The following is a 26,182-nucleotide window of genomic DNA, read 5'->3' as shown; positions in this document are numbered from 1 at the left end:
GGCTCTCATTTACTGCTGAGAACATAACTACCTGTTACATCTATCAAGATCATTTACTGCTGAGAACATGGACTACCTGTTACATCTGTTCCCTCTTGTATCTGTTCCCCCCCACACACAATTTTCAGTAATAAAATCCTCTGAGTTAGCTAGAGCCGTCGAGATCTCCCCAGCGTAGCAGGCGGACCCTCGGCTGGACTGGACCAAAGGACTTCGTCTCTGCGTTGGTAGCTATATCCCCTCTCCTTCTCTCTCTCTCTCCTCTCTCTTTCTCTCTCTTTTTCTCTCCCTTAATCCCTCTATTGCATTTTTGCTGTGGTTATTTCAATAAAACTGCATTTGATTTGATCATCACTGCAAACCCCCTTGTAGTGTGTTGGTGTTTTGCACTCTGAGATCATTCCTACGAACCATCAGGTCATCTGTCCACTAGGACGGACCCTGACACCAAGGGTCCCTGGAGACACTGCAGGATCTTGTGTCACCAGGGCTCCATTGTGACACTGCAGCACCAAGGAATTAATTGTGGCACTCTGAGGCCTCAGGGAACCAACAGGCCACTGTGACCCTGCAGGGCCTTTAAGAACGATGCAGAGCATTGTGACAGAGCAGGACCTGGTGTCAGGATGGGGCCATTATGACACTGCAGGGCCCCATGGAACCAAGGGTCCAGGGCTGCTCCTCAGGGACTCCTGAAATGAAGGAAACATGTTTGACCTCATGGTGGCCCCTGGGACCAAGAGGCCATTGTGACACTGGGTAAGCAAGGAGAGCATTTCTGCACTGACAGACCTCATGGAACCAATGATCCATTATAACACTGCAGGGCCCAAGGATCCAAGGGACTTTGTGACACCGAAGGGGCCCCATGGAACGAAAGGGACATTGTGATACTGAGAGGTCTCATGGAATCATGAAGACCATTGCGACACTCTGGGGCCTCATGGAACCCTCATGACACCAAGCTGGCTGGGAGTTTTGATCTGCTGGATGGTAGGAGGGCTCTGCACAGGGCCCTGGACAGGCTGGATCCAGGGCCCAAATCCAACAAGGTGAGGTTTAACAAGTCCAAGTGCCAGGTTCTGCACTTTGGCCACAACAACCCCTGCAGCACTACAGGCTGAGGACAGAGGGGCTGGACAGCAGCCAGGCAGAAAGGGACCTGCAGGGAGTGATGGACAGCAGGCTGGACATGAGCCAGCAGTGTGCCCAGGTGGGCAAGAAGGGCCAATAGCTCCTGGCCTGGATCAAGAATGGTGTGGCCAGCAGGAGCAGGGCAGTGATTCTTCCCCTGGGCTCAGCACTGGTTGGGCAGTGCTGTGTCCAGTTCTGGGCCTCCCAATTCAGGAAGGACATGGAAGGGCTGGAGCATGTCAAGAGAAGGGCAAAAAGGCTGAGGAGTGGTCTGGAACATAAGTGGTGTGAGGAGTGGCTGAGGGAGCTGGGGTGGTTTATCCTGGAGAATAGGAGGCTCAGGGGAGACAAGGCAGTCTCCGGGCACAGGTTGGACTTGATGATCCCCAAAGCCTTTTCCAGCCTTGCTGATTCTGGGATTCTCTAAAACCACCCTTGGAGCAGTTGCAGAACGAGCCCTGGGCCTCCTCTTCAGAAGCTCCAGCAGCCCAGGTCCCTCAGCTTCTCCTGCCAGCCCCAAAGCCCATCCTGTCAGTCCTGCAGAGCCTCTGCAGCTCCTCCTCACTGCCCAGAACAGGGAGCCCCAGAGCCAGACACAGCAGCCAAGATGTGCCCCCCTGGCCTGGGGTGCCTCTGGCAAGGGAGCAGCACCAGGCACTGCAGGAGCCTGCAGACAATTCCTGCAGCACTTCTAGGATGATCCTGGTCCCCAAGGAATGGTCACCATGGTGCCAAGTTAGGAACTGCAATGGGGAGTGGGGTCAGAGAGGAAAGGGCAAACAGGGAGGGGCTGTTCGCAGGGCAGGGAACCGGGGAGGGAAATAGGAAGAAATTTAAAGCAGGCAAAGAGTAGAGAAAGCAAAGGTGAAGCCAAGGAAATGCTCAGGGCAGTTTGGGGGTGGCTGCCAGGCAGCTCTGGCTCTGAGCAAACAGCATCTGCAGCGGGACAGGAAAGTCCCATCTGATGGGAACAAACTTTCTGGCTGACTGCAGAGGCCAGGACAAAGCTGAGTGGTTTCCCTGGTGTCCCCCAGCCCTTGCTGGCCCCAGGGGCTGATGGCATTTGTGCTCCCTCAGGTTCATGTCCCCACACCAACAGCATGGGGGTGCTCCCGCCTGCTGTGTGCAATGCAAACAGGGGCTGCTGAGCCAGTGCTGCCGTGTGTGTGCCTGCAAGGATGGGGCACCTGTGTGAGCTGGGGGAGAGGCTAGGGCTGCAGAGGGGGGTTGTTGTTTGCAGCTCCATGAGGACGCTCTGGGACACTGCCCTGGGCTGTGCAGTGCACTGGGGATGGATCAGCCCCTGCTCTGTTGCTCCTTCCCATCTGCCCCAGGGCCCTTGCAGAGCCCCAGCCATGCTGTTTGTTCCCAGCCTGCCCATGGCCAGCCTGGTTCTACTAACGGGGCTTTTCTGTGCTGAGCATTGGCCTGGATGTGTTCTTGCGAGACCCTGGGCAAAGAGCCCGGAGCCCCCAGGGCCTGGGCTGAGGCGTCAGCGCTGTCCCAGCAGTGCCCATGGCCCGTCCCTGCTGCAGCCCCGGCACTGCCACCCCCAGGGCTGTGCCCAGCCCCGAGAGCACTCAGGCCCTACAGCAACACCAGGGCCACCAGGTTAGCGGGGCAGGGCCATGGCAGCAGCACTGGCAACACCAAGTGCTGCTTCTGCTGGGCACAGCTGCTCAGCCAGCACTGATCTGCCCCCAGCTCTGCACACAGACATTGCTGCTGCAGCTCCAGAAAAGGCAACAAAAGGGCGTCTCTGCAGAAAGCTTTGCTTGGAGATTCTTTAAATCCTTTAAAGCCACTGAGAGTGCAGCCCCTCATTGACACAGTCTGTGGGCACAGGGAAGGTGGAGACAAACAAAATGAGAGATGGCACAAAGAATGACATTTCTTTGTGGACAATATGATAAAACTAATATAAAGGGGAAAAAAAAGCCTCTATCAAGCCATCAATAACCTTACTTTTATTTCACGTCATTTGTAGAATTTGGCCAGCCGTTTAATGTCTCTGAAACCATCCAGTCATCAGTCTTCTCACTGCAGCCTTGAGCTCCTGGTTCCTCAGGCTATAGATGAGGGGGTTCAGGGCTGCAGGTACTACTGAGTACAGAACTGACAGGGCCAGATCCAGGGATGGGGAGGACATGGAGGAGGGCTTCATGTAGGCAAATATGGCTGTGCTGATGAACACAGACACCACAGCAAGGTGAGGGAGGCAGGTGGAAAAAGCTTTGTGTCGTCCCTGCTCAGAGGGGATCCTCAGCACAGCCCTGAAGATCTGCACATAGGAGAAAACAATGAACACAAAACAGCAAAGTGCTAAACAGCAAGTAACAACAAGATAACCAAGTTCCCTGTAAGAGTTAGAGTGTGAGCAGGAGACCTTGAGGATTGGGGGCACATCACAGAAGAACTGGCCCAGGGCATTGCCATGGCACAGGGGCAGGGAAAATGTATTGGCTGTGTGCAGCAGAGCATTGAGAAAGCCACTGGCCCAGGCAGCTGCTGCCATGTGGGCACAAGCTCTGCTGCCCAGGAGGGTCCCGTAGTGCAGGGGTTTGCAGATGGACACATAGCGGTCGTAGCACATGATGGTCAGGAGGAAATACTCTGCTGAGATGAAGAACAGAAAGAAAAAGAGCTGTGCAGCACATCCTGTGTAGGAGATGTTCCTGGTGTCCCAGAGGGAATTGTGCATGGCTTTGGGGACAGTGGTGCAGAGGGAGCCCAGGTCAGTGAGGGCCAGGTTGAGCAGGAAGAAGAACATGGGCGTGTGCAGGTGGTGGCCGCAGGCTACGGCGCTGATGATGAGGCCGTTGCCCAGGAGGGCAGCCAGGGAGATGCCCAGCAAGAGGCAGAAGTGCAGGAGCTGCAGCTGCCGTGTGTCTGCCAATGCCAGCAGGAGGAAGTGGCTGATGGAGCTGCTGTTGGACATTTGCTGTGCCTTGGCATTTGGATCTGTAAAAAAAGTAATCATGGAATATTTTTGCTTGGAGAGGACCTTAAATATCCCAGCACAGCTTGGGGGCACATTCCACACACTCCCTACCCAGGGCTCTACTGCCTGGAGCTGTCCCTGCCAGCAGCTGCTTCCCTGTGCCCAGGGCTGGGCCCTGCCAGTGCTGCCAGAACTCAGCCCAATCCTGGGGGCTCATGTCTGCCCTGCAGCCCCCTCCCAGCTCTGGTACTGTCCAGGGGCAGCTCTGGACCTGCAGGCTCTGATGGCAACGTCAAAGCAACCCTGAGGCGGCTGGATAAACAAGACAAAATGCAGCTTCTAAGGGGCCCTGTGCTGATTTCTGTCACTGCCTGGTTTAGCAACATCTGAGAAATTTTTTTTTCTCATCCTGGACTGCCAGATGAATATCTGTTTGCAATTTCCCATCAAGACAACCCAGAGCAGTACTTTAAAAAAGCAGGATTTTCCCTTTTATGCAGTCCCTGCCTCGCTCCGCTCCCTGCATAATCTACTTGGAAATGTTCTGCAGTTAAGTGTTATGCTGGGAGCAATCCTGAACAATGCAGCATCCTCACAACACCATTAGAGCCCTCCCAAGCCTTACAAGCTGTCTCTTTTCACCCAGATCTTGTCCCCCAGTGCTGGGAGCAGCTGCCAGGGCTGGCTGAGAGCTGTCCCTGGCAGCCAGCAGAGTCCCTGCCCCAGCACAGTGTCCTGGAATGCAGGACCCTGCTCTGCAGGAGAGCCCTGGGCACCCCTGGCTGCTCTGCACAAGAGACAATCAGAGAATGTACTCACAGGGTCTGAAGGCATTGGGATGTTCCAGCTTGAGGAGATCCCTGTAGGAGCTGCAGCTGCATTGTCCTACAGCCAGAGGTTCCTGTTCCAAGGGCTGGCAGTGATTCCGCCCCAGGCACTTCTCAGCACCTTCCCAGCCCTGACTGATTGAAGATCTCTGTGCCTCTGTGCTGTGCCCGGGGTGGCTGCGGGCAGTGCCCCAGCCCTGCTGGGCTGGTAGAAGAGCTGCTCATCAAGAGAAATGTGCTTTTGAATCTCTTCTTGCTTACCAGGAGCTGCCTCTGTGCCAGGAGCCCAGCCCAGCTCATCAGCACAGACACAGCACCAGGACTTTAATGAGCCTCTGGGGCTTTGTGCCCAGGTCCTGAACATCAGTCCCTGAGAGGGAGCTGAAGAAACCTCTCCAGAACTCCAAGTCAGAATCACACTCCAAACTTTCTTGGACTTTTAATGGGTCCCAGAGAGGGACATGACTGAGAAAGTGTCCCCAGGCCCCAGGCAGAGCAGAGAACTGGAGGCAGTGATGACAGGTGGGGACAAAGAGAAGCCAAATCTTGGTGCCCTGGGGCACAGCAGGGTCTGTGCCACCAAGGGCTGTGAGGAGACACCTTGTCCTGAGGCCCTGGGGCCTCCTGGCACAGCCCCAGCCAGGCTGGGCACTGTCAGCCCTTTGTCCTGCCCTCAGCATCCCCCCGTAGACCACATCCCAGTGGCTTCAAGGATCTGCTGGAAGGAGTCCCTGGGGAGCCTTGCTCAGCAATGGCCCTGGAGCCTCCTTAATGCTCCCTGCAGGGACTGCAGGTTTTTCAAAGCACTTTGGGTTTTGCTTTTGCCTTGAAGTCTCTGAGAGGTTTATGCAATCCTGGCCTGCAATTATCTGGTGTAATTAGTCCCTGGAGAGGCTTTGTCAGTAACAACACTCATTGTGGCTCATTAATGCTTCAAGGTACTTCAGTTGTTTGAAGGTACTTGGTGTTTCCCTTTTGATACAGACTCTGTGAAAGGTTTGTGCACTCAAGGCCCCAGTTATCTGCTTTAGTGAATCCCTTGAGAGCTTTGTACTGACACTCAGTGGGGCTCATTAATGCCTTGAGAAACTCAAGGTTTTTGAGATACTTTATGGATTTAAGAATACTTTTAGGTACTTTTAAGAATTTTCCTTCCTACGCTGAGTCTCTGAGAGGTTTTTGTGCCATCCTGGTCTCCAATTCTCTCCTCCAAGGGGTCCATGAGGAGCTTGTGTTGGGTATCTTCCCCTTTCTGTTTTACAACAAAGATGGAACTGAAATAATTTTGTAAGACTTTCTAAAAGCATCCAAACAAGCATGGGACAATTAACAATACAGCAACAATCAGTAAGAAAATTAATAGTCCTGTTTTAGCTAGACATCATCCAATACTTTAGTCCCTTGGATTGGAAGAGTTTATTGACCCAGTCTTTGTTTTCTACTTAAAGCTTCTTGAACCCTTCCTTCAGTACCTGAATGCTCTTGTGGATTGACTCGCTGTGGATGGAGAGGTTCATGCAACACATGCCCTCAGAGTCTACACGGCCATGCCCATGTGCCCAGAGTAAAAACTCTGTTGCTGTTCTGCAAGGTGGCATGTCTGATGGTCTCTATGTCTGAGAGCAGGCCACTCAATATGAGGGAGGCAGCATTGTTTTGCTTACTTAACAGGCACCCAAGATGGTCTAATTGTCCTAAAGCTTTAGCTGCAGCTACCCAAGGTAGTCCATATTGAGGGTGCTACCATCCGATACCTGGATTAAAGCTTTCAAAGCCATCTCTTTGATATCATCCAACACTTCTCAGGGGATACCTGCTGCTTGATCAGCTGGTAGGCTGTGTTGTCCTTCTCCAGCTAGATGGTTGATTGTCAATTCAGATCTTGCCTCATTATTAGCATTGTCTGCTATTAATTGATTTAGTAAACACTTCCATCCCCCTTCCCACAGGGTGTATTCTGTAGGTGACAGCAACATGGTCATAATACATTTTAAATCATAGGGGGTTAAGACATGTGCTGTAAACATGGCCCTAATTAGGCCATTAAAAGACAGTAAGTCCTTCCTATGGTCTTTAGCTGCCCTACACAGATCCTTGATTTCCCCGTAAACCAATGGCTGATACCTGGGATTCTGCCCCCTTCTTTTATAACATACGGGGGCAATGAGGAATTTTGAGACTATATGCCAGTCTTCTTACTTTCCCAGGGATCTTCTGGGGTTGAGGGGCAAGGCAGCTCTGAGGAGTCCAAACTGTCTTCTGGGGAGGAAGAATGACTTGGAGGAGAAACATTTGGATTAGAAATAGTGTGACAGTTGGGTTAGTACCTTGAACATAGGGTTATATTGTTGCCAGAGGGTGATGCAAAAGGTGTCAGGTGTTGGGGAGGAAGGGCCTTGACCTAGGATGGCAGACTTCCAGGCTGGCCTTTTGGAGGCATGGCCCAGGGTAGTGGGGGAATGACTGACTGGAGGCATAACCTGTGGTTTTGGGGGTGGAGTCTGGAGGTTCATTCAGGGTGGAAGAGAAGGTTGTGGTAGCAGGAAGTGGAGCAGCCAAGATGGAGGGAAGACGGTCAGGGTCAGGGGCATCTGGAAAATTTTTAATGATCCACTTCATGATTGATTTTAATTTGTTCTTTGAAGATATTTAGTCATGATCAGTGAGAATTAACTTAAAGCATCCATATACGCACCTTTCTACTTTGGACATCCGACTACCCATTTTTCTCTTTCTCTGCCTTAGGTGGAACAGCCACTGGAACAGCCTAAATCAGTTATGGGATGTGGATGCGTATTGTAAAACCACAGGAGCAAAATGGGCATTAATTGTCCTGTATTTCCCCAAACCCACCTGCAATCCTACGCAGGTGAAACTGTCATTGTCCCTGTGGATCCTGGCTGAGGTCACTCGAAGCAATGATGAATCTGCTGGCCTGGCACAATCCAAAATCCCGGGGAGCACTGGCCTATCCATCAGCTCACCCCAGCTGACATGACTGAATGTCAGGGTCCCTGTTTGTGCACCAAATGTCACAATGAGGGTGGCTCTGACAAACCTTTCTGGTTCCCCAACTTCAGGGCAAGGGTGGTGAAAATGAAAAGGAGCAGATGCTGGGGAAGATGAAACAGGAAAGCCTTATAAATATGATTGCCTGGCAAAAGATTTTGAGAATATAGAAACTGTAAGTGAGATTGAAATGAAAGCAAGCTTTTAGATACCAAGCCTTAGTTACTGAACAACTGGAAAACAATGGTATGGCCGGCTAAAGGTAGTCTTCTTTTGATGAAACAATTCCCTCTGCTTGCAGACAGATCCAAGGGTCAGAGCAGACCCTACTAGCTTGGCAGAAGGGGTCCAAAGATTACTTTTTAGGGTTTAAAATATAACACAGTATGGCAATGTAAAGTTTCTTATAGGCTGTATGTAAATGCCATAAGATTTGTGTCTTATACTAGAGTGGTTAGTGAAAATTAGAATATGCATCACAGAAGATTTATTGTATTGTAATGGGAACTCCTCTTCTCTTTTGGACATCCATTTTGGGTGCCTCTTTTGAGCTCCTCTTTTGGGCCTGCTCCAAGCTGTGGCTGGCAGCTCCAAACAAGGCCCCTGCACCCACACCTGTTGGGATCTCTAGCTGGTCAGACTGACCCTGAGAAAAGTTCAAAAGTTTCTTTTCCTAGCCCAGCGCTTGAAGAAGGAGTCAGGGCTCTTCATTTCTCTATCTTAAGGTTGTTTATTTTATGTTATCTGTAAAAACTTTTCTCCTGCCCTGCCGAGGTCAGCTCAGCAAGACAGTCTGAGGCATTCTGCCTGCCCCCAGGGCAGTGTTATGTCTTTATACTAAAAACTACATGTACAATGTTTACAATTACTTTCCAAAACCTATCACCTATGTTAGACAGTGAGCTTCTACTCTAAAGCAATCTCTAAGTGCCAACATCACAGCAGAAGACGGAGGCCAAGAAGAAGAAAGAGAAAGGCTGGATACACCCAGTTCCCTCCATCCTGCCTCCTGAACCCCCATACCAAAAATTCTAAAATCTACTTTTCTCCCCTGTGCTAACTTCACTGATATTCTACTTAACCTCTTGTGCCCTGCTGACCTTCATACAATGTTGGTAATTTGCTCCTCCATGGGTCATAATCAAAACCACAGGCATTTTGGACTCTGTGCCAGGGTCTTTGAGACCCCTGGCAGTGGTCTTGGTGCTCAGGACAGCCAGAGGGATGTCCTGGGTCCTGACACACACCCTTTGCAATAAACCACAATTCAAGACCTGGCTTTAGAGATCTATCATCTCCATCCCTCCCAACTGTCCTACCCCCTGATGCTCCTACAAGCAGGATCAATGGAGTTACCAAAAAAAACTTTAGTAACAGGGTGAAAAACAATAAACATGGAGAAGTCGAGCACAGCATGAGGGGTGTGGGAACCAAATATCTGAGATAAAGGCGAAGCAACAATGTATACACTTGGGGGTAGAACACTCTAGAACAAAAACCAAAGAGGGGAAACAAGTAACAATTAGGGGAGGAGAACTTGGACAACTTAGCATAACAACACTAAAGGCATATGAGGGAACCCTCAAGCTCACCCTAGGTTAAACAAATGATTCCCAGGGCTTCAAACTTGCGCCCAGGTCTTCTAGGGTAAAATCTGGCTGACTCTGAGTTACAGCCAGGCTAACTCCCACACCGCTGCTTTGCTCTGGCCCCTTGGGACCATGTGGCCCAACAGAGCCACAATGATGTCCTTGGTTCCACGAGGCTCTGCAGTGCCACAATGGCTCCTTCATTTCACAAGGCTAACAAATGTCACTTTGGTCCCCATGCAAAGGAAACCACAGAGCCCCCATGTTTCAGGAGTTGATGAACAGCAACCACCAGAGGCCAAGGCAAGCCTGACCTGTCTGTCCAGGCAGGTTTGCTTGGAGCAACCCTTGGATATTTGAAATTATGGATGTGGAGTCCTAATTTAAAACATTTGTGCATGGAGAAGAGGGATGGGTTTTTTTCATAAAAAGAAAAGCACAGAGCTCTTTCCAATGTTTGGGAAACAGGTGAGTGGTGCCCTTCAGGAGTCAAAGACCAGCCAGACTTGTCTGTCCTGGCAACTTTAGTCTGGCAGCAATCCTTGGATACACAGAAATTTGGAAGTGGAATCCAAATTTTGGCCATGCATGCCTGGAAAAAATGGACAGTTCTTTTCCATAAAAAGAAGAGCCCAGAGCCCCAGTGTTTCAGGGGCAGATGGGAGCGGCCTTCCACATTCCAAGGTCAGCCAGACCATTAAGTTGACCCCTGAGAGACCAAGGCAGCCACACATATTTCATGTTCCCTTGCTTCCTCAGGGCCCTGCACTGTCACAATGGCTCCTTGCTTCCATGAGGCTCTAAGGTGTCATAATGGCCCCTTGGCTACACAAGTCCTTAAAGGATCTTAATGGTCTCCATGGTTCCACAAACCCAAGGCCCCACAGTGCCATAATGGACTTTGGGTGTCCAATGGCCCCTTGGTTCCATTGGGGCCCAGTAGTGCAACAATGATTCCCTTGTTTCCACAACTTCCCATAGTGTCACAATGGCCCCTACCCTCCTTGAGGTCCTGCAGGGTCACAATGGTCTCCATGATTCCATGGGGCCTTGTAATGCCACAATGCTCTGCATTGATCCACAGTGCCCTGCAGGATCACAATGGCCCTTTGGCTCCACGAGGCCCTGAAATGCAGCAATGGCCTTTTGGTTCCACAAAGCCCTGCTGCTTCACATTGGTCCCTTGGGACCATGGGGCCCAACAGAGCCACAAAGATATTCTTGGTTCCACAAGGCCCCACAGTGTCACAGTGCCCCCTTGGATCCGTGGTACCCTGCAGGGTCACAATGTTCCTCTTGGTTCCTTAAGGCCCAACAGTGTAACAGGTTCCAAAAGGGCTTGGCTTGCAGTGTCACCATGGCCCATTGGATCCACAATGCTCCGCAGTGTCACAATGGTCTCCATAGGAAGGAAACAAGTGAGCCCCAGTGGTGCAGGGGCAGTCACCAGAGAGGCAGTCACCAGAGACCACGTCTAGCCAGACTTGTGTCACCCTGATTTTTAAGATTTTCTAAGTCTTCTGATGTTGACATTCTTGTAGCGAACTTTCTCAACCACTTTCTGTAAATAACTCATTATTTTGCATTCCTTTATGGAGGAGGAGAGCGTTGAAGGGCTGTTATTTTGATCAGTGTCATTGGAGAGGTGGCACTGTCACCTTCCAATCCGCTGTCACTTTTGTAAAACTATAAATGTTGGAGTCAGAAAATAAAATATCCCTTTTTCCTTCACCTTGAGAACAGTGGTGTGTGCTTCTGTTCTTTTGTGTTCTACAGTGAGATCTGGTGACTGCCTAAGTGTACTGCAGCCCAGGCTGAGACAGAGTGCAGATTGTCAGTGAGGTTGTATTGTTCCCCCTCTTTGGTGCTTTGCCTGCTGTTCTTGGGGTAATGGCAACCGCTGTGGGTTTCAAGGAGGATTCCCTCATTTTGGATGTCTGGACAGGGGTCCTGGAGTGGAAACAGGTTTCTGTTTCCTGGGATGATTTTGAGAGGTTGTTTCTGTGGGCCTGAGAGCGAGAGCTCTTTTCGGACCCTGCGAAGGTGTTCTCCAGGGAGGCGCGGTTTCTCATGGGGGTCCGCCTCATGCAGGCCCTCTTTGATGATTGCACTGTAGAAGTGGGATCGCTGCTGATGTAGTGGAAGAAGTGTGAGGAGCTTTGGCAGGGGTCTGGTTCTTGCACCTCTCAGATTTCCCAGGGATGCGCTCCTGTCTCGGACGTGGACGAGGGAGAGTTTGAGTTTCTGTGTGATGTGGAGCCCTCCCCCTGGACCTAGGATGGTGTTTTGGGGAACAGGTCCAACTGGGGGATGGCTCTGTGGATTCGGCAGGTCATCCTTGCCTCGCCCTGTGTGGGCAGCAGGGCGGAGGCGTGCTGTCCTCTCTTTGTGCCTTCCCGGCCTTTGAGGATCAGCCTCTGCCTCGGATTGAGTCTGATTCGGTGACAACTCTTTGTCCAAACTGCGGTGTTTCCACAACGTTCCCCCTGAGCACGGCAGGAGCAGGTCCAACCGCCTTCGAGTTGGGCTCATTGGTGGGGAGGGTGGCTTAACCCATCTCTGAGTCTGTGCAGTCTGCCAGGGATGCGCAGTCAGTGGAAGCCTTGGGGGTGTGGGGCCATGGACAGTGTTCCCTCTGGCCCCACTCTGGTAGGCAGGCAGCCCACCCCACTCCACTCGGCCGGGGCAGTGCCCACTGTGGAGTCTTGCGGTTCAGGATGGACGCTCATAGGGGCTGTGCCAGTCTCCCTTGTGCTGCTCTGCAGTGATGTGGCTCCGCGGGTCCCGCCTCTTACGGCATCCCCCTCCTCCCCCATGTTGGGGGCTGGGGGCCCCGCACTGGTCTCATCCCAGTCCACACTGGGTTGGCAGGCCGTGCTGGCACCTGTGCCTGCCAAGGCACCCCCTGCTGCGTCTGCAGTGCGACAGGGTGCTGAGGTATTTACCTTTAGTGCGAATGCCGACACGGCCAGTGGGAGGCTGGTGGGTTCCTGGGGCCGTGGCGCCTCCTCGTTGAATTTGTGGATGTTTCCCTCATGCCAGGTGACTGTGTGTCTGAGGAACCCTGTGTGTTTCTGGTGAGAAGCCAATACTAAAACCGATGAGATGTCTGAGCCTGCCTCCTCGTGGCATCCGCAGGGTTGCAGAGTGGGGTCCTCTGGTTCTGCCGGTGCTGCAGGGGGTGCAGGGGTGAGTGGTGTTGACCTGCCTCCCAGTCAATCATCTACCCTTGTCCCTCTGGGGCCCAAGGACCGGGACACAGCAGGTGCTGTGGCTTTGCCAGGGGCTTCCCAGGCTTTCCCTGTGCTCAGGGGTGTTACTCATAACACCCATCAACCCCTTTCGTATAAGCTGGAGGGGGAAGTCCGTGATGCGGTTGCTCAGCATGGTTTGGGGTCTGCTGAGGTTATGCAGACTCTCTGGAGGGTTGCTATGGACATGCTGACGCCTCATGACCTCTGTCATGTGGCGTCCTGTCTCTTTGACCCTGTGCAGTTTGATGTTTTTGAGACCAAGTGGTCTCATTTGGCATCCAATGCGGTGGTGCAAAATGTTGTGCTGGGGCCACAGGACCCCAGGCGTGTGGATGTCGCTGACATGCTGTTGGGAACAGGGATTTATGAAAATACTCAGGGGCAGAGTGGATTCGATCCCCTTGTGCTTGACCAGTGCCACACACTGGGCATGGCAGCGATTGTTCAGACCCTGGAAATGGCTGCTCCGAGGTAGCCATTTGCGACCATTATCCAGGGGGATGATTTGATGAGCCTTTCATGGCATTTGTGGCAAGGCTGGCTGCCTCTGTGGAGAGGCAGGTGCCTGATCCTGTGGCAAGGAGGATTGTGATTGCAAACCTTGCGAGGTGTAATTGCAGTGATGCTTGTAGGAGGGTCATAGTGGCTGTGCCTGGTTTTCCTGCTGTCTCCCAGATGGCAGAGGCCTGTGCGGACATCATCCCCTCGGGTTGGAAGTTGGCTGCTGTGGCAGCTGCTGTGCAGCCAGTCTGGGCGGCACCGCAGGGCAGGCGGCCACAGCAGGGCACTGCGCAGGCTGGCAAGAAGCAGGGGAAGAAAGCACAGAAGATCAAATTCCCCATGTTCTTCCACGGTCAGTGTGGTAGGCCGAATGACATGTCCATTATCTGCAAGGTGACTGTTCATGTTAATGGCCAGGGTTTACCGGACTCGGGAAACGTGAAGTGGAGCGTGCAGCAGGGACATGCCCAGACACAAGCTTCTCTCCATACCCAGGAGCCAATGGAGGTCTCCTTTGCCAGCTTGCAGCCAGCACCCATGGATCAGCAGGTGTGGATGTCTGCACCGCAGCAACAGTTGTCTTAGAATCTTGTAAAATACACAAGGCTCTCCTGGATGCCTTTGATCCCTTAGGTGGGGGCATGAGTGCTCTCCTTATGGGGAGGTCTAGTGCCACCCTTCAGGGCATCATTGTGCACTTGGGGCTCATTGATGCAGATTTCACAGGGCAGATTTGTGCCACACCCACCCCCTCCCGTCATGATCCCGAAAGGGACACAACTTGCTCAGCTTGTGCCTTTTAAGTCCTCTGTTCGCAGGACAGCTGACCAGTTGTGTGGAGCTGGTGGCTTTGGATCCACTGGGCTGACTCAAGTTCACTGGACTGCGGTCCTGACCAAGGACTGTTCCGAGATGCTGTGTACCCTGTCCATTCCTGGTGTGACGCCGTTGGAGATCCACCTCTGCAGGCTTCTTGACAGCGGTGCTGACATCCTGATTCTCTCACTTGCTGCCTGGCCCTCGGAGTGGCCCCTGGATCTGGTGGAGACATCTGTTGTGGGCCTGGGAGGGACGGCACAATGCTACGTGAGCCTGCAGCCCGTGCTGCTCATGAACCCAGAGGGACAGATGGCCTGGGTTAGGCCTCATGTTACTTCAACTCCTCCCAACCTCTGGGGGAGGGATGTTCTGTCTGTCTGGGGGGTGCGCATCGAGACAGATTTTTGATGTGGGCCACTGCGATGAAGGACGCAGAGTGTCCTGCACCTCCTATACGGTGGCTGCTGGACAAGCCTGTCTGGGAGAAGCAGTGGCCCCTCCCTCAAGATAAATTGATCGCTCTTCAGAATCTGGTGCAGGAACAGTTGGACCAGGGTCATCTGGAGCCTTCTACCATTCCCTGGAACACTCCGTTCTTCTGCATCAAAAGGAAATCTGGGAAATGGAGGTTGTTGCAAGACCTCCAGAAGGTTAATGCCGTGATGGAAAGCATGGGAACATTGCAGGCGGGCATGCCATCGCCTACCATGCTTACTGCAGACTGGCCAGTCCTCATTGTGGATCTGAAGGATTGTTTCTTTACGATTCCTTTGCATCCCGATGACAGATCGAAGTTTGCCTTCTCAGTGACAGCGATTAACAAGGCTGAACCTGCACAGAGATACCAATGGAGGACATTGCCCCAGGGCACACAAAATTCTCCTGCATATGCCAGTGGTATGTGGCCCGTGCCTTGTGTGGAGTTGGCAAGCAGTTTCCTGATGCGTGTCTGTATCATTATATGGACGACATTTTGGTGGCCGTGTCCACCCAGGATGAGCTGCTGAGGATTCAGCCTCGGTTGCTCGATGCTTTGCATGCTCATGGACTGCAGATGGCTCCAGAAAAGGTTCAAAAACAACCACCTTGGAAGAACTTGGAGGTCAAAATTCTGGAATGGATGATCTGTCACCAGGAGGTGCAATTTGTGCATTCTATGAAGACACTGAATGATACTCAGAAATTGGTAGGTGTCATCACTTGGTTACGTCCGTACTTGGGGCTAACCGACGCACAGCTGTCTCCTGTGTATGATTTGTTGAAAGGAGACTCTGATCTAAAGTCACCTCGCACACTGACCCCTGAGGCACTTAAGGCGTTGGAGGTGGTTCAGCAAGCTGTTTCAATGCTTGCCAAGGTTATCGCATTGATCCCTCCGTTGCTGTCACTGTGTTCATCACCACTCCAGATTCATATCCCACGGGCATCATTGGCCAATGGAGTGACAAATGGTCTGATTCCTTGCATGTGTTGGAATGGGTTTTCCTGTCCCATCAGCCGCAGAAGACGGCAGCTGCATTGTTTGAGCTGATTGCTCGCTTGATAATCAAATGCCGGCAATGGTGTTTGCAATTGATGGGTGTGGATCCTGCAAAGATCATACTCCCGGTGCAATGGGAGGATTTTGACTGGAGCTTTGCATACATTGCGTCCCTGCAGAGTGCTCTGGAAAATTTTTCAGGGCAGGTCATTTATCATCTGCCCAGTCATAGGCTACTGCATATGGCGAAATCCACACAAATTTCTTCGTGGCCCAAGAATAGTCAGGAGCCTGTGCAAGGACCCACCGTCTTCACTGACGGTTCAGAGAAAACAGGAAAAGCCATTGTTACCTGGAGGGACGGATCTGAGTGGCAGGTTCTGGAAGGCCATGAGGATGGGTCAGCCCAATTGGTTGTAACTTAGGGCTGCTGTTATGGCATTTGAGAAATTTTCCCAGGAACCTTTCAACTTGGTCACGGATTCCGCCCATGTGGCTGATATTGCACAGCAGTTGGGTCATTCGGTTTTGAAGGAGGTCGGTAATCCTGCCTTGTTTCATTTACTGAAGACCTTGTGGTGTGCCATTCAGGCCTGAGTTCATTCATTCTATGTTCTGCATGTGAGTAGTCACACCAGTTTGCCAGGCTTTATAGTGGAAGGTAATGTGAGGGCTGACAAGTTGGCTAACCCAGTGTGGGTAGCACCTCAGCGTGATACACTCACGCAGGCCAAGGCATCCCATGGGTTTTTCCACCAGAACACAGTGCAGAAGCAGTTTCAGCTGACGCCAGCTGAGGCTTGTGACATTGTCGAGTCATGTGATGACTGCCATGCACTTGCTTCGCCTTTGCCGGCAGGGGTAAATTCCAGAGGCCTTAGGGCCTTGGAGCTTTGGTGGACCGATGTCACCCAGGTTGCCGAGTTTGGCCGGCTCAAGTATGTGCATGTCACTGTGGACAGGTTCTCCTCTGCGATGTGGGCTTTGGCTCACACTGGGGAGAAGGCCCGTGATGTCCTTGCCCACTGGAGGCAGACCTTTGCCGTTCTGGGCGTACCTTCTGCTGTGAAAACCAACAATGGTCCTGCTTGCGCATCGCAAATGGTGCGGCAGTTCCTGCAGTTGTGGGGTGTCTCGCAAAAGTTTGGTATCCCTCATTCTCCGACTGGTCAAGCTATTGTAGAAGGCACTCATGGTACTCTGAAGTGAGTTCTTCAAAAACAAAAATGGGGAATGCAGGGTGAAACCCCGCACAGTTGGTTGGCAAAAGTTTTGTGCGCAGTCAATCATCTCACAGTGCCACAGAACTCAAATAATCCTGTCACTTTGAATCACCATCTCTCGTGGCAGGCTGCGGACGAGGCACATCAGCATCGAGCAAAGGTTCGGGTGTGGAATTTATTCACCAAACAGTGGGAAGGTCCCTATGACCTTATTGCTTTGGGGCGCAGGTATGTTTGTGTATCCACAGATACTGGGGTATGCTGGGTACCTTCAAAGTGTGTTTGCCCTGACCTGCGACCGCAGAGACAGAATCCAGCCGACGAGCAAGATGGAAACCGTGACCAACCTGAAAGGCATCAAGCGGGTGAATTGTCAGATGCAGATGATGAGAGTGATCACTCTGATGATTCCTCCGCAAGTGGGCACTGAACATTGTTCATGTTTTCTTTTTCATATTGTTCATTTTCTCTTTTTCTTTTTTAAATGGAAAAGGATGAGATGTCACCCTGGTATTTTCAGATTTTCTAAGCCTTCTGATGTTGACATTCTTGTAGTGAACTTTCTCACACACTTTCTGTAAATAACTCATTGTTTTGCATTCCTTTATGAAGGAGGAGAGAGTTGATGCACTGTTGGTTTCTCCAGTGTCATTGAAGAGATGGGACAGTGACCCTCCAATCCACTGTCACTTTTGGAAAACTGTAAATGTTGGAGTCAGAAAATAAACTTCCCCTTTTTACTTCACCTGGAGAACAACGAGGTGAGCTTGTGTTCTTTCGTGTCCTATAGTGACACTCCTGGGCTAGCGACTCCCTCTGAGTGGGGCCTCTCCCAGCCAGGAACTCTCCCGTTTGCTGCACTCAGGGATCCTGAACAAGGACAGAGCCTGGGCCAGTCCCCCCATTCCTCCAGGCTCAACTCTTTGCCCACTGGGTAGATGCCAAAGCATCCACAGGGAACATTTCCTGCCTTCAGGGGAATTTCTCACGGGTGCCTTGCACTGAAGGTGAGGGTCTGTCCGAAAATCTTTCATTTTTGCCTCACAACTGTCATGAAGAGAAAAGACACTGAAAGGTTAAAAACTGTTGAGCCAGTTGGGAAAGAAAGTCTTATGCTTATTCAGTGTGTTCACAGGTGGTGTTTGCAGAACATGCCATGCTGTACTCGAAAGGGGCATGCTGCCCTTTCTGAACAATGGATCTGGACTTTCTCCCTACCTCCTGACCTGGCTGGTCTGAGCTCTGGAGTGGTTCCCCCTCTCCAAGGGAAGACCCCTTTTGCCTGTCTTCAACCACCGTGACAGACAAATAGAGAGGTGAGCCTCTTCATCAAGGAACCAAGACAAGACAAGTGTCTACCCCCTTGGCACCCCCCTGGCACCCCCTTTGCACCCCCTGGGACTGAACCCCCCCCAGCGCGGGGGGGGGGGTGTGTGTGCATGAAGGGGGAAAACTGCCCAGAATAAATGCACCTGCGAAGCATTCGGCCATGAAAACAATGGAATAAGCACCCCCTCCTTTTGTTCCTATTCTTTTCCCCTCCTTGGAAACCTTATTTCGGCCACCCTTCCCCCAATGAAAAACGGTATATTTTGGGGTGCAATCTGACTGTGCTTTGAGATCTCCCTGGGACATGCACGAGTGAGCTTCGACGGCTGGACCCCCAAAGGACAATGACACGTTTCGGTAGCTATACCCCACCTGACCTTCTTTCCTCCCTCTTCCCTTGTCTTACCCTTTTCTTCCCTAGATTCCCTAATCAAATGCTTATTCAGCTGAGGTTATTATCAATAAAATTGCATTTTGTTGATTTGTTACTGCAAACCCCCTGTGCCTTGTTGGTTATTTTGCACCAAAAATTCATCTGTCACCCGTTCACTCGGGCGGATCTCGACAACTGACTCTTAGTGTCTGTGTGCACAGAGGAGTGCCTGTGCTGGGGAAATATGGCAGAAATGCTGCTCTCTGAGAGGTCTGAGTGCCTTGGATAGCTGAGTCAGTCATGCCTGTAAGGAAGGTAAAGTCACAAGGTCTAAGCCAAGTTAAATGCTGCTAAGAGTTGCTCTTTTGCTAAGTTGTTAAGTTTAAGTTATTAGCTAAGTTAAATACTGTTAAATGTCATTTCTCTGTTGAATTGCAAAGCCACAAGTTAAAAGTTAGGTTAAATACTGTTAAGTGCTGTTCTTTTGTTAAATTGTCAAGTTTAGAGTATCAGTCAAGGTTATGTTAAGTCCTGTTAAGTTTGAGCTCTGTTAAGCTTTAAGGCCGTATTCCTTTTATCCATGCCCTCACTTTCCTTGTGTCACACACACACACACACACACACACACACACACACGGGCAGTTCTCGGGTAATTTCTGGTTTGATTGCCTGGATTTGGTTTGGTTTTGTTGTTCCTTTGTTTCCTTGGTGTGCCTGAACTGTCCAGTCAGGAGTAGAGTGATTCTTACCGAGAAACTTTGCCATGCTGTCCCTTAATATTAAATCTGGCTTTTGCTGATACATTGCTGGGGACTTTTTCAGCGCTCTCAAGCCCTCGTTCATACCAGGGTGAAGGAGCCCTGGCCCAGGCTCTGGCCCTGGGGGACACGGGGACGCTGCCGGGGGGTCCCTGTCCCCCTGTGCCACCCCCAGGGCCCCGTCCCCCCGTCCCCGTGTCAGGCTCTGGGGTCGATCTCGTGGAACATCCTCTGGGGGAGGCTGCGGGGCCGGGGGCAGGGGGACCCGGGGGGACAGGGGACCCCGCTGTGCACAGGCAGGGTTGGACTGCTCTGGGGGGAGCTGTGAGGGGGGCCAGGGCAGAGTGACCTCCCCAGTGACGTCACACAGCCCCCGTGATGTCACACAGCATCCTGTGATGTAACACAGCCCCTGTGACATCACACTGCCCCTTATGATGCCACAAAGCCACCTGTGATGTCACACGTCCCCTTTGATGTCATACGGCCCCTGTGATGTCACACTGCCCCTTATGATGCCACACACCTCTTTTGCAATGTCACATAGACACCAATGATGTCACAGCCCACTCTGGGATGCCACACATCACGCTTGTGATGCCACAGAACCAAATCTGGGATGTCACCCTGGAATGTCATGCAGCTGCACTGTGATGTCACAGAAAACACTGTGATGTCAAAAAGGCACCCTGTGATGTCACTGTCTGTTCTGTGTTGTCACAGCCTGCTCTGTGATGTTACACAGCCACCCAGTGATGTCACAACCCACTCTCTGATGTCACAGAGTCACCCTCTATGATGGCAGGATCTGCTCTATGGCCTCACACCCTACTCTTTATTGTCACAGGCAGCTGTGTGATGTTACAACAGTCTCAGTGATGTCACAAAACCCTCTCTGCAATGTCATACTGCCACTCTGTAATGTCACAGCACACACTCTGACCTCACAGCCAGCTCCATGATGTCATACAGCCATGCCTTGATGTCACAGACTGCTCTGTGATGTCACACAGTCCCCTCTATGATGCTGTAGCTGCTCAGTGACCTCACACAACAAACTCTGTGATGTCATAGCCCAATCTGTGACCTCACACAATGCACTCTGTGCTGTCACACAGCCCCTTGCTGACATCCCAGCTGCTCCGTGCCTCTATGACACAGCCACAGAGCTGCTGCTGTGACACAGCCCCCTCGGGGCCATCTCACAGCCCCTGCCAGTGCTGAGCCCCTGTGAGCTCTGTCTGTGCCCTGCTGGGGTCCCTGAGGGGCCCTGGCAGCGTCCCAGCCCTGCTGGGCTGTGCACAGGAGCTGCTCCTGCCCAGAGCTGTCTCTCTGCAGCGCTGCCCTTGCCAGGAGCAGCCTCTGGGCCAGGAGCCCGGCCCAGCTCAGCAGCACAGACACAGCACAGGGACTTCAATGACCCTCTGGGGCTTTGGTGCTCTTTGCATCACACTCAGTCCCTCACCTTTGAGTGTGCTCAAAGAACTTCACAGGGACTCAAAAAGAGGGTGAAACACTGAAGTTTCTCATACTTTAAATAGATCCTTCTGAGGGACAGGACCGAGAAAATGTACCCAGGTTCCAGGTAGAGCAGAACACAGGTGGCAGTGATGACAGGTGGGGACAAGCAAGGGAAAGGTGTCTCTGGTGCTGAGCAAAGCTGCGCCTCTGTCCCTGCAGGCTGTCGGCATCCCCCGGCTGCCCCACCTGGCTGGGCCTTTCCTTTGCTGACAGCTCTGCCTCCTGCCTGCCTCTGCCTGCCCACACAGAGCCTTGGGCTGCTCCAGGCTCCTTTTGGGGACATGCTGCACCACAGCCATGCCCTGCCAGGGAAATTCCTTTCTCCTGGTCATAATAGCACCAATGGCAGCCTCCCCAGCTGCCATTGGTGCTATTATGTCTTCTTCAGGCCCATTCCCACTATGAAGAAAAAGCTCCAGACTCTCTGAAACCACCCTTCCATCCCTCCCAGGCTATTCCCATTTAGTCCTCAATCTCTACCCCACTGACCCCAGAGCTATCAGCCTCTCCCTGGTGCTTATCTGATGAGGCCTCCAAACCCCATCTTGGGAGATTTTTGGGTCCTCTCCCAGGTCTGTGAAAATGGAAAAATAGTGATAAAAGGATTTTTTTCCTAAATCTTGCAGTGACAGAACAAGGGTCAACATCTTTAAAATGAATGAGCGTGGATTTACATTTGATAGAAGGAGGAAATCTTTTATAGTTATGAGAAAGGCACAAAGCTGCAAGTGTATTTGAGAGAAAGGGATGCCCCGTCACAGGAACTGTCAAAGATCAGGATGTTTGTGCAGCCTGACCCAGTGACAGAATTCCTGTAGTGTGGGTTCTCTGATGTGCTGGGTGCCCTCACAGCGCTTCTGGCCAGAATGTCTGCTGAGGGCAGCCAGGCTGCTGCTGGGGCAGTGACCTCACAGCCATCACCATGGCAGCCCTGTCCCCTGGGCCTGGCTCTGCCCTTTCCTCTGCCCCTGCCTTGGCTCTGCTGCCATGAAGAATTTTGTCATTAATATCTTGTCCCCAAGGTGCTGGGGCCAATGGCTTCCCAGTCAGGCTCCTGGAGCAGAAGTGGCTTTTCAGAGCCCAGCCAGGAATGAGCCCTGAGGCAGCAGCTCTGCAGTGGTGGCACCAGGCCGGGCTGCCAAGGGAGGCTTCTGGCCATGGCCTGCAAGCAGCTGCTGCTGCCAAGGTGCCCTTGGTGCCTCAGGCTCTCCCGGGCACAGCTCCCAGCACGGCACTCTGCCCTTGTGCCCGAGCCCTTCCCTGTGCTAGGGCTGGCCTGGGGCTTTTCCTGCAGTGGGACTTGCCCTGCTGATGGCACAGGAAAGGCAGTTCCTGCTGCAGCAGGAGGCTCTGCCTGCAATGGGCTCGAACAACTCCAGCAAGGCCCTGCTGACTTCAAAACTGCTTCCTAGAGCACTATATTCTAATAATGGTTATAGCTCCTGAACTGTGGAGTAAATAACTGCTAGTGATCTTTCCATCTGACCATGATCAGAATAAGCCAGAGACATATTCATATAAATGTATCTGGTATTCTGTCATTAATCCGGCAGGACAAATTGTGTTGAAGTTGAATTCCACCTGTTCAATCTTTTACACCTTTGACAAAGTCTGGGGCTGGGATTGGATCCAGCCACTCCCAGTCTCCTCTCTTAGAAGGAATTGTAGAAGTATACAGGCCCTGCAGGGGTTTGAGGGTCCATGGTGACTGTTCAGTGTCATTTCTCCACCTCATGATTTAGCAGGAGCTTTTCCAATAAAGAAATAAAGCTCTGGCCTGAAGCTCCCTCTGTGCCCGTGACAGGAACCCCTGTGAGTGTCTGGGACATCCTGGCTCTTTGGCAGCCTGGGGACTCCTGGGATGTCACCGTGGAGCCCCCATGAGTGCCTGTGACAGATCAGTGCCTTTGAAGCCCAAGGTCCCCTGGGATGTCACCATGGAATGGCTGAGACTGCCTCTGACCACAGGGCTCTTTACCATCCCAGAAACCCCTGGGAGGTGTCCATGGAGCCCCTGTCTCTGCCTGTGACATTCCAGCTCTGGAACAGCCTGGAGATTCCTGGAAAGTTCCCATGGAACCCCTCTGAGGGCCTGTGAGAAATCTGATCCTTTGCAGACAACCATCACTGGGACCCTGTTGCTATGGTTAGTTTCCATGGCAACCATCACCAGACATCTGTTGCTATGGTCAGTATCCATGGCAATCATCACCGGGACCCTGTTGCTATGGTCAGTTTCCATGGCAACCATCACCAGTCCCCTGTTGCTATGGTCAGTCCCTTGGCAGCTCCATGGAGACCCCATTCCAGGAGTGGTTGCCATAGACACCAGCTCAGGCTTGCAGGCAGAGACCATTGCCATGGCAACCATTGGCATCCCCAGGCTCATGGGATCCCAGAACCACAGAATTGGCTGAGCTGGGAGGGACCCATCAGGATCCTCCAGTCCAACTGCTGGCCCTGCACAGGACACCCCAACAATGCCAGCCTGGGCCTGGCAGCGCTGTCCAAATGCTGCTGGAGCTCAGAGAGCCCTGGAGCTGGGACCCTTCCCTGGGGAGCCTGGGCAGGGCCTCAGCAGCCTCTGGCCAAAAATCTTTTCCTGACATCCAACCTGAGCCTGCCCCCACTCAGCTGCAGCCCTTCCCTCCCCTCCTGTCCCTGAGCACCAGAGGGAAGAGGTTCCCACAGCCCCAGCCAGGGACCCGCTCCCAAGGCTGTTGCCATGGCTACCAGGGCTGGCACCAGCTGGGATGCTCGGTTTCCATGGGCTGGGCTTCAGGAATGGGATTCCCCAATTTCCTGCTCCCGCTAAAATTGCACTGCCCTCGCTGTCCTCCCGCCTCCCATGGAAAGCACAAAAGGCAAAGATCCCAGGCTGGGATAAGAACAATTTATTGGGAACAGCAATGAGATAAGGAACAAACAGAAACAGTAATAATATTGATAGCAGAAGGGATAAGAAAAACTGTTTACAGGGAAAACCAATACATCAACAACAGGCTCTTCCTGGCCATGCATTTCCCCTGCCCGGAAATTTCACCCTTCTCCTCAGAGGGAGAGAGAGACAGTCCCTTTCCTGCTCCTGCAAATGACCTGAGGTAGGAGCAAATGTAATGACAAGGCCATGGCCAGACGCTCATGTTCTTCAATCCCACATCATGTCTTTGGCAAGGACAGGAAAAGGGACAGGTGTCTTCCCAGATGGATCACAGGGAAAATGGATCACCAGGGATCTTCCCAATGTGGGCCCTCCAATGGGGGATGAAGCTGGAGTGGTGCATGAAGCTGTTCCTGTGTTTCTGGAATTTGTAGGGCTTCCCTTACTGGTGCCTCCGTTGGTGTCTGGTCAAGGCAGAGCTCTGGGTGAAGCTCTTCCCACACTGGGGACACTCGAAGGGCCTCTCCCCAGTATGGATGCGCCGGTGGGTGATGAGGGTGGACTTTTGCTTGAAGCCCTTCCCACAGTCAGGGCAGTGGAAGGGCCTCTCATCTGTGTGAATCCGCTCATGCAGACGGAGATTTGAGCTGGTCTGAAACCTCTTCCCACAGGCTGGGCACTCGTAGGGCCTCTCCCCAGTGTGGATGCGCCGGTGGATAATGAGGTCGGAGCTGCGCTTGAAGCCCTTCCCACAATCAGGGCAGCAGAAAGGCCTCTCCCCAGTGTGAATGAGCTGGTGCCTGAGGAGATCAGGGCTTGTCCAAAAGCTCTTCTGACAATGGGGACACTTGTGAGGCCTCTCCCCAGTGTGGATACGCAGATGGGTGACAAGGGCAGAGCTGCAGCTGAAGCCCTTCCCACATTCCCCACACTCATAGGGCCATTCCCCAGTGTGGATCATCTGGTGGCAGAGCAGGGTGCTGATCTTCCTGAAGCTCTTCCCACACTCCAAGCACTTGTGGCGCTTCTCCCCATCATGAAGCTGCTCATGGACAACCAGCTCTGAGCTCTGGCTGAAGGCCTGTCCACCGTCCTGGCTCAGGGAGGGTCTTTCCTCCTCAGAGCACCCTAGGCTGGGTTTGGAGCCCCTCTTCCTGCAGGATCTCTGGGGATTTTCCTCCCCATTAGAATTCTGCACTGTGGAGTCAATCAATACAGCCTCTTCAATGAGGTTCTGCCAAGGAGATTTTTCCTCCCTGGTCTCCATCATCACCTTTTTGTCCGGGGAAGGAAGGGCAAGGAGAAGATGGGATTTGCCTCCATTCCAGAAGGAAGGGGAAGGAGATTCCCCCAGTGCATTCCCAGCAGGACGGTCTTGGCAGCAAGGTTGTCCTGCAGCCGGGGGCTCTGCTGGGCTGGGAGATGGAGCAGGAGAGAGGGGGAAAGGGGCACTGATTTCCTCCTCACCTGCCTGGGTATCCCAGGGCTCCTTCCTCTTCCTCTCAGCCTCCTCCTCTATCCAATCAAAGTTTGGGAATGGGAAATCCTGTTCTGGGAAGAAAACAAATGGTGCGCACATTGTCTTTTGTTCCGGGATCTGTGCTGGGCTGGGAGATGGAGCAGGAGAGAGGATGAAAGGAGCACTGACTTCCTCCTCACCTGCCTGGGTGTCCCGGGGCTCCTTCCTCTTCCTCGCAGCCTCCTCCTCCATCCAATCAAGGTTTGGGAATGGGAAATCCTGTTCTGGGAAGAAAACAAAGGGTGCGCACATTGTCTTTTGTTCTGGTTTGAAGCCAAACTTGGGGGAGAGTCTAAGTCGGAGTTACAATTTAAGAAGAAAATTTAGATCAGGGCAATGATACAGAAACACTGCCTTAAACTGACAGAGTCAGGATATAACCTGACACCCTGGTAGTCAGGGTGGTGGCAGCAGTCACATTAAATGGTGGCTTCAGTCCTGTTGGAGTGATCAACGTGATTCTGTCAGAGCAGTGATCCCTTAAAAGGGTCTGGTCTTCCTCTGAAGGTCCAGTGGTGGTTATGGAGATCTTGTCTTCTGGCAATCCAGTACACAAGCTGCTCCTGGTGTAGCAAGGCTCAGCTTATATCCAGGTAGGAATGCTTGGATCCTCCCCCTGGGCGGAGCATGCCAAAATGGGATGATGGAATTTTATAAGTCCTGCAGTGACACTCAATGGCCCATTAGCAGAAGGTATCTCCCCTGGAGGGCGTTATCAGGGGTGAGTCATGCAAGAGATAAAGAACACTGCCCTGCCTTTTTATAGCAGTTGATGAAGATGGGGATTGAAAACCTGCATTTGTTTACATCTTGCATGGCAACCTGAAACAGTGGGGTAATCCCTGCTCAGGGGGTGAATAACCCCCACCCTGGGAAGGCAACAGACAGGGGACAATGTCACACTTGCCCTGCTCCAGGGGAGGTCTCTGTCCCTGTCCCTCCCTCTCTCCCCCTTTTTTCTTTCTTTCCATTTCTCTCTCTACCTCACATTTACTGTTCAATAAAATGCATTTTGGATTTGGTC

The 26,182-nt window shown here is 52.2% G+C and overlaps 1 protein-coding gene and 1 pseudogene across 1 annotated transcript; both read right to left on the bottom strand.

Moving 5' to 3' along the window:
- LOC131560158 (zinc finger protein 850-like) overlaps window positions 1-26,182 on the bottom strand; it is a 596,580-nt pseudogene that overhangs the window by 528,430 nt on the left and 41,968 nt on the right.
- LOC131559720 (olfactory receptor 14A16-like) lies at window positions 3,137-4,087 on the bottom strand. Its single transcript, XM_058808153.1, has one exon. The coding sequence runs from the start codon at window positions 4,070-4,072 to the stop codon at window positions 3,137-3,139; it is 936 nt and encodes a 311-aa protein (XP_058664136.1). The 5' UTR covers window positions 4,073-4,087.

This window comes from Ammospiza caudacuta, chromosome 7 (assembly GCF_027887145.1).
Source record: "Ammospiza caudacuta isolate bAmmCau1 chromosome 7, bAmmCau1.pri, whole genome shotgun sequence".
Classification (NCBI taxonomy): Eukaryota; Metazoa; Chordata; class Aves; order Passeriformes; family Passerellidae; genus Ammospiza; species Ammospiza caudacuta.
This window is presented reverse-complemented; position numbering and strand designations above follow the sequence as displayed.